Source organism: Peromyscus eremicus, chromosome 5 (assembly GCF_949786415.1).
Source record: "Peromyscus eremicus chromosome 5, PerEre_H2_v1, whole genome shotgun sequence".
Taxonomy (NCBI): Eukaryota; Metazoa; Chordata; class Mammalia; order Rodentia; family Cricetidae; genus Peromyscus; species Peromyscus eremicus.
Genome location: NC_081420.1, coordinates 124,065,245 through 124,082,402, shown reverse-complemented (window position 1 = coordinate 124,082,402; position 17,158 = coordinate 124,065,245). Strand labels below are relative to the sequence as shown.

General features: G+C 41.2%; 1 protein-coding gene and 1 non-coding gene across 2 annotated transcripts in view; both read right to left on the bottom strand.

Annotated features, from left to right (window-relative positions):
- Positions 1–394: 394 nt before the first annotated feature.
- LOC131911149 (rho GTPase-activating protein 10-like) overlaps positions 395–17,158 on the bottom strand; it is a gene marked incomplete at its 5' end in the record, with an annotated part of 61,747 nt that continues 44,983 nt past the window's right edge. Inside the window, 4 exons of the mRNA XM_059263087.1 lie at positions 395–478; positions 2,315–2,351; positions 2,440–2,570; positions 2,816–2,897. Of these exons, the coding sequence (XP_059119070.1) occupies positions 2,818–2,897 (80 nt within the window). The remainder of the gene's footprint in view (positions 479–2,314; positions 2,352–2,439; positions 2,571–2,815; positions 2,898–17,158) is intronic.
- LOC131912195 (U6 spliceosomal RNA) lies at positions 11,795–11,901 on the bottom strand. The gene has a single exon (XR_009379591.1). It is a non-coding gene; the product is annotated as a U6 spliceosomal RNA (small nuclear RNA).

The window sequence follows — 17,158 nt, the reverse complement described above, 5'->3', positions numbered from 1 at the left end:
GCTGATTAAACATTTTCTAAGGTTTTCTCCCTCATTACATTGATGAACTTTTCTATTGGGGTAAGCAATGTAAAAATAAAAACAAAAACAAAAAAACAAAAAACAAAAAAAAACCTCTCAACATGTACATTGTAAAAATGTATTTTATTATCTTTCAAACTGTATTACGTGCTACATAGTGTAAGGGCTCTGCCTACTGTCCCCACCCCTTGCAGAGAGCTGACTGATATTTAAGACCCACACAGAGGCCCATCAAAACCAAACACACTTACTCTCCCATCGCCCATGGTGGACAGCAGCAGAGTGGAATGGGATGCTGTTGCTGATCTTTTGCTTCCAGGTGTAACATTATATTCGGGATCCGAATTTTGTTAAATTATTGGTAAGGAAGGTCATAAAGTTATAAATGGTAAGCTTCATAGCAGTCTCTACAGGTATCGGCATATATTCCAACTTTGGGGAATTTTAAGGCCAACCACTATGGAAAAGCACAGATGTTAAAGAGAAATGCTACTGATTCAGAAAATGCTACTGAAGGCATTTTTTTTCTTTTTTCTTTTCTTTTTTTTTTTTTTTTCCCCTGATAGGGTCTATGTAACCTGGGGGTTCTGCAACTCACTATGTAGACCAGGCTGGCCTCCAACTTAAGAGTTCCACCTGAGTGATGGGATTAAAGGGATGCAACACCACATCTGGCTAAAGCCATTTTCTTTAGTTGTGTCTACTGTGGAAAGTGTTTTTTCCTTTTATTTTCTTTTTTGGAGTGGAGTGGGGTACAAATAAAAGACTTAGTAACTAAAAAGCATGATAGTGAACAATCAGCATCCTTATGAGAGTCTGCATCTATGGGTTCAGCCAACCCTGGAGCAGAAATATTTGTAACAGCCCCTGACCCCAGGTCTGCACTCTGGCCTCGAACTCATGGAGGTCCTCTTACCTACCTATGGCACTGATATTTTATCAGGTGTCATCAACCATCTAGAGCTGACCATAAGGACAGGGGACACACTATGCTGATGCTAACCATTTTATATAAGGGAACTGAGCATCAGCACATTTTGATGCCTGGGGTGGAAAGTATTCTCTTGTGGCTACGTATGGATGAGGGTAATTACAATATTTCATTCTTTAAAAGATTAAGAGCCTAATCTTAAATTTAAGCAAGCGAGCAAGGAAAACAGTTACATATTAAAAATATTTGAAATATCTGCATTTTTCATTATAATATCTTCCTTACCAACACTAAAATAAGTGAACTTGGCCAGTTGCAGTGGTGCATGGCTTTAATCCCAGCACTTGGGAAACAGAGGCAGGGGGCTCTCTGTGAGTTTGGGGCCCAACCTGCTCTACATAGTGAGTTCCAGGACAGCCAGAACTACATAGTGAGACCCTGTCTCAAAAATATAAAAACAAATAACAAGTAAAAACAGAAAGAAAGAAAAATCTGGGTTGTGGTGGTGCATACCTTTGATCCCAGCACTCAGGTGGCAGAGGCAGGAGGATCTCTGAGTTTGAGTCCAGCCTGGTCTCCAGGGTTAGTTCCAGGACAGCCAGGGCTACACAGAGAAACCCTGTCTCAAAAAAAAAAAAAACTAAAACAAAAACAAAAACACAAAAAAACATGAAAAATTTCACTATCAATCTCTTTTTAAAAGTCAATATTTTGTGTTTATTACTTTATTAAGCATTTTTTTTTTTGGTTTTTTGAGACAGGCTTTCTCTGTATAGTTTTGGTGCCTGTTCTGGATCTTGCTCTGTAGACCAGGCTGGCCTCGAACTCACAGAGATCTGCCTGGCTCTGCCTCCCGAGTGCTGGGATTAAAGGCATGTGCCACTGCTGCCTGGCTATTAAGCATTCTTTAGTAAGCATAGTTAAGTGTCAGAAGAGAAGCAAGGTGGTGGTGGCGCTCGCCTTTGATCCCAGCACTCACTGGGGAGACAGAGGCACGTGGGTCTCTGAGTATGAGGCCAGCCTGGTCTACAGTATGAGTTCCAGGACAGCCAGGGCTACATGGAAAAACCCTGTTTCAGAAAACCAGAAAAAAAGGTGTCATAAAAGATTTTTTAAAAATATTTACTTTATTATTTTATGTGCATGAGTGTTTTGCCTACATGTATGCATATGTGCTATGTTCATGCCTAGTGCCTACAGAGATCAGAAATTGGGTTCCCTGGGACTGGAATTATAGTTGTGAGCTGCCATGTGGGTGCTGGGAATTGAACCTGGGTCCTCTAGAAGAGCAAAGTACTCTTTACCAATGAGCCATCTCTCCAGCCCAAGAATTCTTAATGCAATACAATGAAACATACTTACACTATCTAAACTGTATATTGGGACCATCCAAAGAATCCTACAGAAAGTAAAACATAAAAAACACTTAATATGTTTATGATTTAAGTCAGTCAATAGTAGTAATAGCAAATACATTAAGATTTGACCTCATAATAGGTTTTTGAAGTTCAGGTTGTGTGAAATGCACCAAGTGTTGCAGAATCCCCCAGAAGGATACTTGTACCGTCACCAGCATGAACATACCAGCAATAAACCATACTTTAGTGTGTATTCCAACCTTGAAAAACAAAAGAACACATTGGTTTAGATTCTGACATTAAAACTATAAAGATCAATATTTTTGTCTTAAATTTTCATTAGATTACTAATACTGCTTTGTATTTCCCAAATAATTAGTAGCAATTAAAAAAAGATTTACTTTTTAGTAAATTCTATGTATGTGTCTGTGTGAATATGTGCATGTGTAAGTGTGGGTACCTGCTGAGGTCAGAAGAGGGTGTTACAGAGTGTGGTAGCACACACCTTTAGTCCCAGTAACTTGGGAGGCAGAAGGTCTCTGTGAGCTCCAGGACAGCCTGACAAAAGAACCCTCCTCCTCCTCTTCCTAAAAAAAAAAAATTTTACATAATATTTTGCCCATTCCTAGTGTGTTATTTGCTTTCTGAATCTGATTCTTGTTTGCTGTTTATGAGCTATCTTGAGGAAATGCTCCAGTTAAGCCTCTAACCTTGAACACAAAAACAAAACCTTCCTTTAAACTTCTCAGTCCCCTCCACCTATTGTGCTATCATTTCTCAGGCTCCTTCGGAGTCAAAATCTTCAAAACTCATATATTCCCCGGATTCTAAGTTTCCACCACACATTCGTACTTCAACAATTCTGTTCTGGGTTTGGTCCTCCAGCTTCAGTGATCACTAAGCTCCCACTGACCTTTCTACTTGTGAAGAGTGACAGGCAGGTTGGCAAGAGTGGACAGTATTCAGAATGTCCCCTTGAAACCCTCCTCCCAGGCATTCACTTCATTGGTTCCTTGTGAATTCCTGGGAAATGCTGGTGCCAGGTCTTTGCTGTTCCTTCTCTGTGTCCTTGATCTCAAGCATTCTTTAACTGCAGACAGTCTACAGTCTGACCATTAGTACCTAGGTGTGCTCCCCTTTCAGAGGTCGGAACTTAACCCCTAATGCAAACGGCCATATTTGGAGATAAAGCTGATGGGGACTTAGGTGAAATGAGGTCATAGTCTCATAGGGCTGGCAATCTCAAAATGAGATTGTTCAACCACCTGAGGATTCAGCAAGAGTATGGCCATCTGCAACCTGAGAGTACCCTCCCTAGACAGCAACCTTCTGGCCCCCAGGATATCTGACTCCAAAATCATTTTCAAGACTGTGACAAAACAAATTCCTCTTGAAGGCACTCAGTTCATGGTATACACATGTGCTTCTGTGTGTGTGAGTGCAGGTGTGCATGTGTGGAGGTCAGAGGTCAGCTCTGGAAAGTCAGCTCTCCTTCCAGCTTAGGAACCAGGGTCTCTTGTTTCTGCTGCTGTGCTGCACAGTGGAGGCTAGCTGGCTGGCAAGCTTCCAGGCAATTCTGTGTCCACCTCCCATCTTGCCATAGGTGCCATTCAGGTGGGTTACAGAGAGGGAACTCAGGTGGTCGGGTTTCCTGGTTATTGCTCCACCTGCTGAGCCATCTTCCACAGCCCAGTTTACGGCCTTTATTATGGCAGAGAGTAGATTAAACAAGACGTGTACCTGCAGTTGAAACTGTTCTGAGGTCCAGACTTGCATATCCAAGTGCATTATTTGACAGGCTCACCCGCACGTCCTCCATTAAACATCCCTGTCAGAACTTGAGGGACTCAACTTGGGGTGTTAGCAGTTTACACCGCAGATTAGAATTGGTCTTAAAGGTTCATGGCACTTTCAAACTACGCTTGAAGCTCACAGCTAAGAGAATACTAAGTGAATTAAGTACTCCAAGGAACACTAAGTGAGGAAATTATATTTATATTATGATTGCTATACCTAAATTTAGGTGGACATATTTTAAATAACAAAAAACTGAACAAATGAGAAATACTTAATGTCATATCGTAAGAGTCTTAAATAACTATATGGACTATAATAAGAAAGCCAACAAAAGTTTAGTGAACAAAATAACCCTCCAGACACGTTTGGACACATTATTTAACTAAAATACTTTCCACACTCAAAAGCGGGGGGTCATGTGCATGGTATGTCATAACTTTTCTAAAATAATAAAGTACTTTCTGGTTATTATTAATAATTCTAAGTTCATTTTATACATATATTACGGATATGTTAGTTATTCTGCTTGTAATACTTTAGTAATGTCACAACATGATGTCATGTTGTGACATCAACAAGTAACAAAAGGCTGCCGGAGAGATGAGTCAGGTAAGGGGCTTGCCTCCAACACTGCACTGATCTCTTGAGCTCAGTCCTCACTCAGCACTCATGATGGAAGGAAAGAACAACTCCCCCAACTGGTCCGTCCTCTGACCTCCACAAGTGGGCCATCCCACGAATACACCAACAACAAATACATAAAAAAAAAAAAAATACACGAGGAACTTTTGTAAAACTTTTGCTTTGACTGAGGAGTAACTTCAAGTCGCCAGCATAACTCAGTTGGTAGAATGCTTGCTTGCCTCAAATGAAGAAAGCCCTGGGTTCCATCCCCAGCGTTGAATAAACAGAAGCACTGAGAATGTGGATGTTGGAGGACCATCCTAGGCTACAAAGCAAGTCCCAAAACAGCCGGTCTACATGAGACTTTATCTCATTAAAGAAAGAAACAAACAAAAGACGGAACTTCAAACGTAAAAACAATTAGCAAAGTCCAACTAACGGGAATCCTTTCGTTCCAGGAAGCAGGCTAAAAGCTTATAAAATCCAGAACGTAGCTTTCAAGGTAGTTTATCTGATCTGGTCAAGCCCAATATCTGCACAGCAGATATGATTTCAAGAATAGTTTTCTGGGAACTGATGGGTACTGGCGAAGCATTCTAAGCAGCAACATTAACTATTTTTCTCCACCCGGTTCCACCTCCACTTGTAGCGGCAAAGTGAGATCAGACGGGTCTGTTTAATGTTCAGAGATGAAATGTTTTTCTGACCCCCAAGCATTAAAGGCTGACAAAGGGACTCTGTCAAACAGACTAAGAAAGGGTAGAGGTGCTGGACTCTCTTACCTTTTCTGCTGTATGCAATTTCCAAATACACAACGTAACAAATATTAAAATTATAACTATATAAATAAGTGTGACCAGGGGTCGGATCCATCGCCTCCAGTTTTTCCTATTGCACGCACAGGCCATTTTCATCAGTGAAAAAGCACTGAACAGCCAAGAAAATGAACCAAATCAAGATTTTGGCACTTTCACTTCTTTAGCTGTTTTCTGTGAAGTCAGACCTCAGACCTTTATGATTGGGCAGCTACGGAGGAGGGCGTGACTGTAACCAAGGTTACCGAAGGGCGTGGTGGGAGGGATGCAGGGGAGGGTAGTGGAGGACTGTTGGCTTCCCTAACTTGGCTGGTCTTAGTGGATCCTGAGGAGGATTCCGGAAGCTGTAGGGACTGGGGACGTTTCAGAAACACGTGCTGTATTACTCAGACTTTGTTCCATCTAAAGGAAAGCCTTAGTGTGGGACAGAGCGGAACTTGACACAGGCTTGTTTTCTGAGACGGCTCCCTGGTTGTCTTTAGCGATGGAATTAGAAACTGGCTGGAAAAACACAGAATAGGAAACCTTTGCTTAGATTTCAGTCAGTTGCTAGAGTTTAGAGCCCTAAGGAGGGATTTCTCAGCACAATTTCTGAACCCAGTATAAGAATCATTCTAAAAAATAGCTTATTTGGAAGTAACTGCCAATATGAAATGTTCACATTTGGAACGTGTGTTAAAAAGTCCTACTCATTTAGAATTCAAAAAGTTGGAATTCTGACACCACATTCTGTGCACTCAAAGCTTTTAGCTGTATAGGTTTGCAGAGCAAACAAATGGCAAATGGGATCGTACGGTCTCTCTAAATCAAGGGAGCAAGCAAACATCTGTGTCTCAATTAGACATGTGAATATATGGCCTATATCGTCATCAACACTATCCTACATTCTTTACCTACAAGTGTTAGTTTTATGTGGTGCTGTATTATTCATTAAGCGGCACTGTTTGCTGTGAGAGAAAAGCCAGGAGGTATGACAAAACCCACTGTAGGAGTTTATTAGAAGGAACAGAGGGGAATGTGCTTTAGGCCTATGGAAGGTTATGCATGGAGAGAGAGGAAGAAGGAGAAGAGGAGGGGAGGAGTCTGTGACCTGCTTTTTATGGATGCCCCCGCACATGAACATTTGGCCTTAGGAGCTCTGCCATGCGTGCACATAGACTGCGTGATCACACTGTGTAAATTACACCACCATGCAGCTCAGGGATTATATAGGACATAAGGGATGACTAAGCCTCTTGCTTGGTTACTGAACATGTGTGGTCATGTAGCAACAATATGAGTTGATCTGCACAAAAGTACTGAGAGACAGGCAGTTTTCTGTTTCACAGATGAGAAGTTTCAAGTGATTGATTTGCCCAAACATTAGCTGTTTTCTCTGACCTTGGAGTCTGCTTGATGTTTAAATATTTGGTTTGTCATCATCTGCAACCAGGGAAATTCTGCCTTTTGGCCACGTGGGCAAAATGCTGTGGTCCCGAGTCTCCCAGAGATACAGATGGAATAGTGTATTCTTGTCACACGGTGACCCAGAGCCTGGAGACTGACTTCCACAGTCTTTTTCCCTATTCCTCCATGATCTCTCAACTTTTCCTTAAAGGGGCACTACAAATTTTGTGTGGTCGAAACTAAAACAGCTGGTTAGGAGGAATTCCTAATCTTTAGTGAATACCTTGTGTATTGTTAAAGTTCAGAAAATAAGAGAAACTCTTGCTCTGTAACCAAATGTCATTACTATTTACTTCTTGGAAATGACAGTCTAGCAGGGGCTGTTTCTGTATGTTCAGCCACACACACTCATTGCTGCCTGCAGTCATCTTCCCCGTTCTTTCTCATGGAAGACCATTTTTAACATAATTTCTGAAAGCTGTCTCAAATGCTCTAGCACCATCCTTCATGTTTTGTTACCGCCATTAAATGTTTGTCTGTTTTTCTTAGACTGTGAGTTTCTCAGAAAAAGCTAAAATTCTTGAATTATTAAGAGCCATTATTAAAAACCAAGGCAATGAAGAGACAAAGGTGTCAGATGCAGACGTGACTCTGCATGTGTTTTTGAGCTGGAATTCATTTTTGATGAAACATCTAGACAGCAACAGAGAAATCAGAAATAGTGAGTTTTTCATTTAAATATGTTCACTCATAAAGGCTCTGCTTTATTTTGAAGATGTCCTTCCTTCCTTCCTTCCTTCTTCTCTTCCTTCCTTCCTTTTCTTTATTTTTCCCTTTCATTCTTGACAGTCTCTCTGTGTAGTCCAGACTGTCCTGGAACTCACAGACACCCACCTGTTTCTGCTTCCTCAGGGCTAGGATTAAAAGTGTGTGCCACCACAGCTGATAGTCACTGATTTTAAAGCAAGATCTGCTGACTTTACAGGGCTCTGTGATGAATTCAGAGAGAGAGAGAGAGAACAAGGGCCTGTAAAGCCAGGGCTGAGAATAAAGGCCTCAGCTGTGTCACTCGGTACATAGAGGCTGGAGGCCCTGGTCCCTTGCTTTTGTTCTACTCTGGTTTCCCATGAAATCTTCTAATTCTCACCTGAGTAGCTGCATCTTTGCCCTTGCCTAGCATGTTTCTAATGTAGAAGTTCTGATCCCCCCATATCCTCAGCAAAGAAATATTATATATATATATATATATTATATATATATATGTAAAATTACATATATATAATATAATATTATACTAGAGAGAGAGAGAAATAGACACACACACACACAGGAGTTCAAACCCCATCTGAATCTGGAATTCCCCTACCCCCACAATCCTTTACTCTTTAAAAACCCTGCCATAACTGAGCTCAGGGCTCTCCCTGATCCAACTGCTGTGTCAGAACAGACAGAGAGCCCAAGCTCAAGCTTGCAATAAAGGCTCTTTGCTTTTGTATATGAACTCAGACTCCTGGTGGTCTCTGAGGGGCTCATGATGTGGGCAGAACACTTGCTATTGATCTGTCTCCTCCAACTTTAAAGCCAGCAACAGGAGATACTTATTCCTCCATCTTACACTTTTGTTTTTATTTTTGAGACAGGTTCTCATTATGTGGGTCCTAGATATACTGGAACTCACCACATAGACCAGACTGCCCTTGAGCTCATGGAGATCTGCCTGCCTCCGCCTCCCGAGTGCTGAGATTAAAAGTGTGTGCCACCACGTCTGGCATTTTATTTATTTATTTGTTTGTTTTATTTGTATGTATTATGTCCATGTACCACAGTGCATTGGTGGAAGCCAGAGGACAACTTGGGGGGGGATTGGGTCTCTCCTTCTGCTATGTGGGTCCCAAGGATCAGACTGAAGCTTGGTGGCAAGTGTCTTTATCCTGGGAACCATGTCCTGGCTTCATATCTTGAGGTTCCTAATCAACCTGCAAAATCCTTTTTGTCCTGAAAGATAACATAGTCACGTGTGCAGAAATCTTTGGAGATTCATTGTTCAGTCTAACACACCTAGTGACATTCAAAATGATGTCACTTGGAAACAGTCTTCAACTTCCACCCCTCTGTCAGCACTCAGCTGTATATGTAATGCATCATTATCCAGGCTTTGTGCCTTGTGCATTCACTGGGAAGTGTCTGGGGCTGGAGAGATGGCTCAGCCATTAAAGGCTAGGCTCACAGCCAAGAAGAGAAGTGTCTAAAGACAACTCTTTTATAGCATACAGGATAAGAGGAGGGACACAGTTAAAGGGAAGGGGATGAGTAGAGTTTTCTTTCTTCTCCCTAGATGGAAGAATATAGCAACTCATGTGGTACAGAGAAAGAATGGTAACATCTCATTGGCTATGAAGTACAATCAATGGCTGGCCCAATGAGTATCCACCTTTCATAGGAGAAGGAATAGCTTGAGATCTGCCTTGTAGTAGCTAAGAACTAAGCACATGTACAGACAGGTGAAGGCCAGATATACTGCTGAGGAGCCCTGCACACATACACATGTGCACACACTTCAGACACACATGTATGTATACACATGTGTGTATACATAAATGTACCTGCAGCTAACCAGTAGTATATCAGTCTGATTTCCTGCTTGTGGAGAGAGGGTTATTATGAAAGGAATAACCATGTCCTGTGGCCTTTAAAACTCATTCCAGAGGGCTAGAGAGATGGCTCAGAGGTTAAGAGCACTGGGTGCTCTTCCAGAGGTCCTGAATTCAATCCCAGAACCCTCATGATGGCTTACAACCATCTATAATGAGATATGATGCCCTCTACTGGTGTGCAGGCATACATGCAGGCCGATTACTGTGTACATAATAAATAAATCTTAAAAAAAAAAAAAACAGGGTTGGGGATTTAGCTCAGTGGTAGAGCCCTTGCCTAGCAAGCTCAAGGCCCTGGGTTCGGTCTTCAGCTCCGAGGTGGGGGGAACCCTCCTTCCACATGACATATTATGCTAGTAAATCATAAGCAACATAACCCATAAGAGGCTGTGGGGAAGGGCTCCTTCCCTCTGTTTGGTGGTGGCTATGAGGTAAGCCAACATGGGTACAAACAAGAAAATCCAGGAACTATGGAGAAGGAAGCAGTCTGATGAGATGTGCTTTCTTCTTAGAGTCCTCTGCTGATGCCTCTCTGTACTCTTCAGGGCTCTCACTCCACCCAGGCAGATAAAGTGTGAGACTGGAAAAGATGGCCACACCAAGACAAGTCCCATAAGGAAGTGCACCATGTGACTGTAAATTGCTAATCCTAAAGGTGGGCATACAGCAAGCCTGAGTGGCTGGAATTCTCGCTGGGTTGAAGATTCCTGGTAGAGACTCAGAGCTTCTCCTCATTGATAGAGACCATAAAGGTAGAACTCTTGATCCCAATTGCACCAGCAGCCTAGACCACCAGCACAGGAAGATGCACGGGTTTGACATCGGCCAGCCCAAAGGCCACAAAACCCACCATGCATCCTTGCTGAGAGTAGCTTGGGGAAGGAGTAGAATGCCCACTTTCACTGTTACTGCTAATATAAGCAGTGCCTATGAATCACACCTTGAGCAGTTTAGTTTGGACAGCAAACAGGTAGGGTAGTAATGTCTGTATCTGCTTGGAACATCCTGTTTGGCCAGTAAAAGACTGACGGGCCTGGCAGATGACTCAATGGCTAAGAGTGAATGCTAGAGAGATGGCTCAGTGGTTAAAAGCACTGACCGTTCTTCCAGAGGTCCCAGGTTCAATTCCCAGCACCCACATGGCAGCTCACACAACTGTCTGTAGCTCCAGTTCCAGGGGACCCGACACCCTCACACAGACATACATGCAGACAAGACACCAGTGCACATAAATTTAAAAAAAAAAAAGAGTGCATACTTTTGCAGAGGATGAATTTCAGCTTTCAGCACTGATGTCAGGTAGCTCACAACTGCCTGTAATTCCAGCTATGGAGAATCCAACTCTCACTTCTGGACTCTGTGAGCAACTGCCCTCGTTTGCACACACAAACAAAATTAGAATAATAATAATAAAATTAAAAAGGATAGGAAATAAATCCTATGAAAGTTCAGAGCCCTACCTCTTTGATGTTTCAAGGAGTCCAGGGGCCTGAGGCACAGTCAGAAATCCTTTCTTTTCTTTCTTTTTTTTTTTTTTTTAAGATTTTTTTTTTTATTTATTATGTACACAGAGGAGGGCGCCAGATCTCATTACAGATGGCTGTGAGCCACCATGTGGTTGCTAGGAATTGAACTCAGGACCTCTGGAAGAGCAGTTGGTGCTCTTAACCTCTGAGCCATCTCTCTAGCCCCGGAAATCCTTTCTATGGAGAGCAGGTAGTAGCATCTCCCACAATACTCCACAGAGAAATACAGCATATGACAAGCCTCCTTGGGTTGTGATGAGAACATAGACCACATTTGGGCACATTTCACCAAGCTATGACAACCCATAATATTCCTGCTTGAAGTGAACCCCTGGATGAGGACAAACCGCGTGTCTGGGCCAGCCCGTCCAACATCACTGGATGTGCATAAGCAGCAAAGGTGTCGCTTGGAGACCGCCAAACTGCAGAGAAAGCACTGTTGGCTGTGGAAGAAGCCCACACTGTCGCTATTCCTCATTTGAAAAGCTGCTCTTAGCTCACTGCTGGGTCCTGATAGAAGTGAAACGTCACACCTGGGGACAGTAAGTGACCAGGCAGCCTGAACCACCAAAACCCAGCTATTGTCACTAAACTGTAAAACTGGGCACACTCACCAACATTCCATTATAAAACAAGCAGCAATTAGACAATCCCGGCAGGACCAGGAAGCATTCTTTTTTATTTTAATATGGAACGCTTCATGAATTTGTGTGTTATCCTTGTCGAGGGGCCATGCTAATTTTCTCTGTATCATTCCAGTTGTAGTATATGTGTTGCTAAAGCGTACACCAGAACGTGCTCTTAAAAACACAAGCAAGAAGAGTTAGTGAAAACAAGCTCTTAATCAAGAGCTTGGAACAGGGACACCTTTAATCCCAACACCTGAGGAAGGAGCCGGCTTTGTGGGACGAGACCAGAACGAGACCAGAACAGATCTGAACACTGTCTGAGGCCAACCCAGGGCCCAGCTGCTGATCCTGCAAAACCCAACAACTTGGAGGTGTTGGTGAGACTACCCTGCTCAGCTGAAATCCATCTGGGAGAGGATTCAGAATCCTACAGTTTGAAGTCTGAGGAAACAAGATCAGCTGGGGAGTTGATGAATGAGCACACAAAAGAAGGCCCCGCCCAGCCACCCAACCAGATCACCGGAATCGTATGTATGCACTTCACCAACTGAGAACAGGTAAGCTCCCATCTCCAGACCTACAGATCAGGTCTCTAGCCCCTAGGCCCTACCCATCGGAGTCCCAGCGACCAGACAGTTACCTTTCCCTGCTCTTCCACCAACCCCCCCCTCAAAAAAAAAAGTAACACCTCCAAACCTAACAACCACTGAAACCATAAGAACACCCTACACCAACTGGGAACAAGTGCTCCCAGAAACAGAACCCACTAACACTGCTAAGCTGCTCCTGAAGAAACAGCCCAACAGCACCAATTTAACCAAGAACTCCTAGTGAACCAAGACTAACAATTAGAACAAGAGAGGCACCTTCAGACACAGACACTGCCTGAGAGATGAGTAGACGCCAGTGCAAAACTACAGGCAACAACATAAAGACCTATATGACACCATCAGAACCTAGTGATTCTACACCTGCAAGACCTGAACATACCAAGGCAGAAGAAACAGAAGAAATCTCTCCTAAAAATGACTTTAAGATGATAGAGGCCCTTAAAGAAGAAATAAAAAATTCCCTTAAAGAGGAAATGAAAAACTCCCTTAAAGAGGAAATGAAAAACTCCCTTAAAGAGGAAATAAAAATTCCCTTAAAGAAATGGAAGAAAAAAACAAACAAAAAATTGGAAGAAATCAAAGAGAGCCAAGAAAAAGTAATTAAACAGATGAAGGAAACAATCCAAGATTTGAAAAATGAAATTGAGACAATAAAGAAAACACAAACTGAGGGAATGCTGGAAATAGAAATCCTGACTAAATGAACAGGAACTACAGAAACAAGCATAACCAACTGAATGCAAGAGATGGAACAGAGAATCTCTGACACTGAAGACACAATAGAGAAAACAGATGTGTCAGTCAAAGAAAACACTAAAACCAAAAAAGTCGTAACACAAAACGTCCAAGAAATTTGGGACACCATGAAAAGACCAAACCTAAGAATAATAGGGATAGAAGAAGTAGAAGAATACCAACTCAAAGGCACAGAAAATATATTCAACAAAATCATAGAAGAAAATTTTCCTAACCTAAAGAAAGAAATACCTATGAAGATACAAGAAGCTTACAGAACACCAAATAGGTTAGATGCAAAAAAAATTCCCCTCACCACATAATAATCAAAACACTAAACATACAGAACAAAGAAAAAATATTAAGAGCAGCAAAGGAAAAAGACCAAGTAACATATAAAGGCAAACCCATCAGAATAACACCAGACTTCTCAATAGAGACTATGAAAGCTAGAAGGTCCTGGACAAGTGTTATGCAGACAGTAAGAGACCACGCATGCCAACCCAGACTATTATACCCAGCAAAACTCTCAATCACCATAGACGGAGTAAAGAAAATATTCCATGATAAAACCAGATTTAATAAATACCTGTCCACAAATCCAGCCCTACAGAAAGCAATAGAAGGATAAATCCAACCGAAAGAAGCTAAACACTCCCATAAAAACTCAGGCAATAGATAATCCCACACCAACAAACACCAAAGAAGGACAACACAACATGACCACAAAAAAACAAACAAACCAGGAATTAACAATCACTGGTCATTAATATCCATCAATATCAATGGTCTCAACTCACCTATAAAAAGACACAGACTAGCAGAATGGGTAAGAAAACAGGATCCATCCATCTGCTGCATACAAGAAACACACCTTAACTTCAAAGACAGACACTACCTCAGAGTAAAGGGCTGGGAAAAGGCTTTCCAAGCAAATGGACCTAAGAAACAAGCTGGTATAGCTATCCTAATATCTAATAAAATAGACTTCAAACTAAAATCAATCAAAAGAATTCAGGAAGGACATTACATATTTATCACAGGGCAAATCTGCCAAGATGAAGTCTCAATTCTGAACATTTATGCCCCAAATACAAGGCACCCACATTTATAAAAGAAACATTACTAAAGCTTAAAATGCACATCAAACCCCACACATTAGTAGTGGGAGATTTCAACACACCACTCTCATCAAAAGACAGATCTACCAGACTGAAATTTAACAAAGAAATAAAAGACCTATGATGCAAATGGACTTAATAGATATCTACAGAACATTTCATCCTAACACAAAAGATGAACCTTCTTTTCAGCACCCCAGAGAACCTTCTCAAAAATTGACCACATGCTTGGTCACAAAACAAATCTCAACAGATACAAAAAACATTGGAATAACCTCCTGTATCTTATAGGACCACCATGCCTTAAAGTTAGACTTCAACAACAAAAATTATAGAAAGCCTACAATCTCATGGAAACTGAATAATGCCCACCTGAAACATCAATGGGTCAAGGAAGAAATAAAGAAAGAAATTAAAGATTTCCTAGAATTCAATGAAAATGAAAGTACAACATACCCAAACTTATGGGACACTATGAAAGCAGTGCTAAGAGGAAAATACATGGCTCTAAATGCACATATAAAGAAGATGGAGAAATCTCGTACGAATGGATTAACAGCACACCTGAATGCTCTAGAACAAAAAGAAACAAACTCACCCAGGAGGAATAGACACCAGGAAATAATAAAACTGAGGGCTGAAATCAATAAAATAGAAACCAAGAGAACAATACAAAAATAATCAATGAAACAAAGAGTTGGTTCTTTGAAAAAATCAACAAGATAGACAAACCCCTATCCAAATTAAACAAAAGGCAAAGAGAGAGAGAGAGCATCCAAATTAACAAAATCAGAAAAGAAAAGGGAGACATAACAACAGACAGCAAGGAAATCCAGAGAATCATACTTCAAAAACCTGTGCTCTACAAAAATGGAAAATCTAAAAGAAATGGATAATTTTCTGGACAGATACTACATCCCAAAATTAAATCAAGACCAGATAAACCATTTAAATAGAACAATAACCTTTAAAGAAATAGAAACAGTCATCAAAAGTCTCCCAACCAAAAAAAAAAAGCCCAGGACCAGATGGTTTCAGTGAAGAATTCTACCAGACTTTCAAAGAAGAACTAATAACAATACTCTTCAAATTGTTCCACACAGCCGGGTGGTGGTGGTGCACACCTGCAATCCTAGCACTCAGGAGGCAGAGGCAGGCAGATCTCTGTGAGTTCGAGGCCAGCCTGGTCTACAGAGCTAGTCCAGGACAGGCTCCAAAGCTACAGAGAAACCCTGTCTCGAAAAACCAAAAAAAATTGTTCGACACAATAGAAACAGAAGGAACACTACCAAACTCTTTTTATGAGGCTACAATTACCCTGATACCCAAACTACACAAAGATGCAACAAAGAAAGAGAATTACAGACCAATCTCCCTCATGAACATTGATGCAAAAATACTCAACAAAATATTGGCAAACAGAATACATCAAAAAAAAATTATCCATCATGACCAAGTAAGTTTCATCCCAGGGATGAAAGGATGGTTCAACATACGAAAATCTATCAATATAATACATCATATAAACAAATTGAAAGAAAAAACCCACATGATCATTTCATTAGATGCTGAAAAAGCCTTTGACAAAATCCAACACCCCTTCATGATAAAGGTCTTAGAGAGATCAGGAATACAAGCAACATTCCTAAACATAATAAAGGCAATTTACAGCAAGCCAACAGCCAATATCAAATTAAACGGAGAGAAACTCAAAGCGATACCACTAAAATCAGGAACAAGACAAGGCTCTCCACTCTCCCCATATTTATTCAATATAGTACTAGAAGTTCTAGCTAGAGCAATAAGACAACAAAAGGAGATCAAGGGGATACAAATTGGAAAGGAAGAAGTCAAACTTTCACTATTTGTAGATGATGTGATAGTATACATTAGTGACCCCAAAAATTCTACCAGGGAACTCCTACAGCTGATAAACTCCTTCAGTAATGTGGCAGGATACAAGATCAACTCAAAAAAATCAATAGCCCTCCTATACACAAATGATAAAAGGGCTGAGAAAGAAGTCAGAGAAACATCACCCTTTACAATAGCCACAAAAAATATAAAATACTTTGGGATAACACTAACTAAACAAGTGAAGGACCTTTTTGATAAGAACTTTAAATCTCTAAAGAAAGAAATTGAAGAAGATATCAGAAAATGGAAGGATCTCCCATGCTCATGGATAGGTAGGATTAACATAGTAAAAATGACAATCTTATCAAAAACAATCTACAGATTCAATGCAATCCCCATCAAAATCCTAACACAATTCTTCACAAACTTGGAAAGAAAAATACTCAACTTCATATGGAAAAACAAAAGACCCAGGATAGCTAAAAGAATCCTGTATGATAAAGCAACCTCTGGAGGAATCACCATCCCTGACTCAAGCTCTACTATAGAGCTATAGTAATAAAAACAGCTTGGTACTGGCATAAAAACTGACATACAGACCAATGGAATCCAATTGAAGACCCTGACATTAATCCACGCACATACAAACACCTGATTTTTGACAGAGAAGCCAAAACTATACAATGGAAAAAAGAAAGTATCTTCAACAAATGGTGCTGGCATAACTGGATGTCAATATGTAAAAGATTACAAATAGATCCATAACTGTCACCATGCACAAAATTCAAGTACCATTTGCTTTTGGGATACCATCTTCCAAGGAGTCCAATTTGCAGTAAGGCTCGTTAAGGAAGGGAATGGTTCAGTTGCCTTTAGCCTACTGACTATGGGTGGGTTAGGACTTCTGTTGGTCTTTTCTGTGTTGAACACACAGATTGCAAGCCCAGTGCCACTTTGAGATCTTTGGCAGCAGTTAACTCTGCAGCTCACCCACGATTGAGCCTGTATGATAATGAGTATTCAGAGATGGGTAATACCGGAGGGGGGGGGCGCTCACCAACCTAAGACAGAGCACCTGTATAGCCTGGGCAGG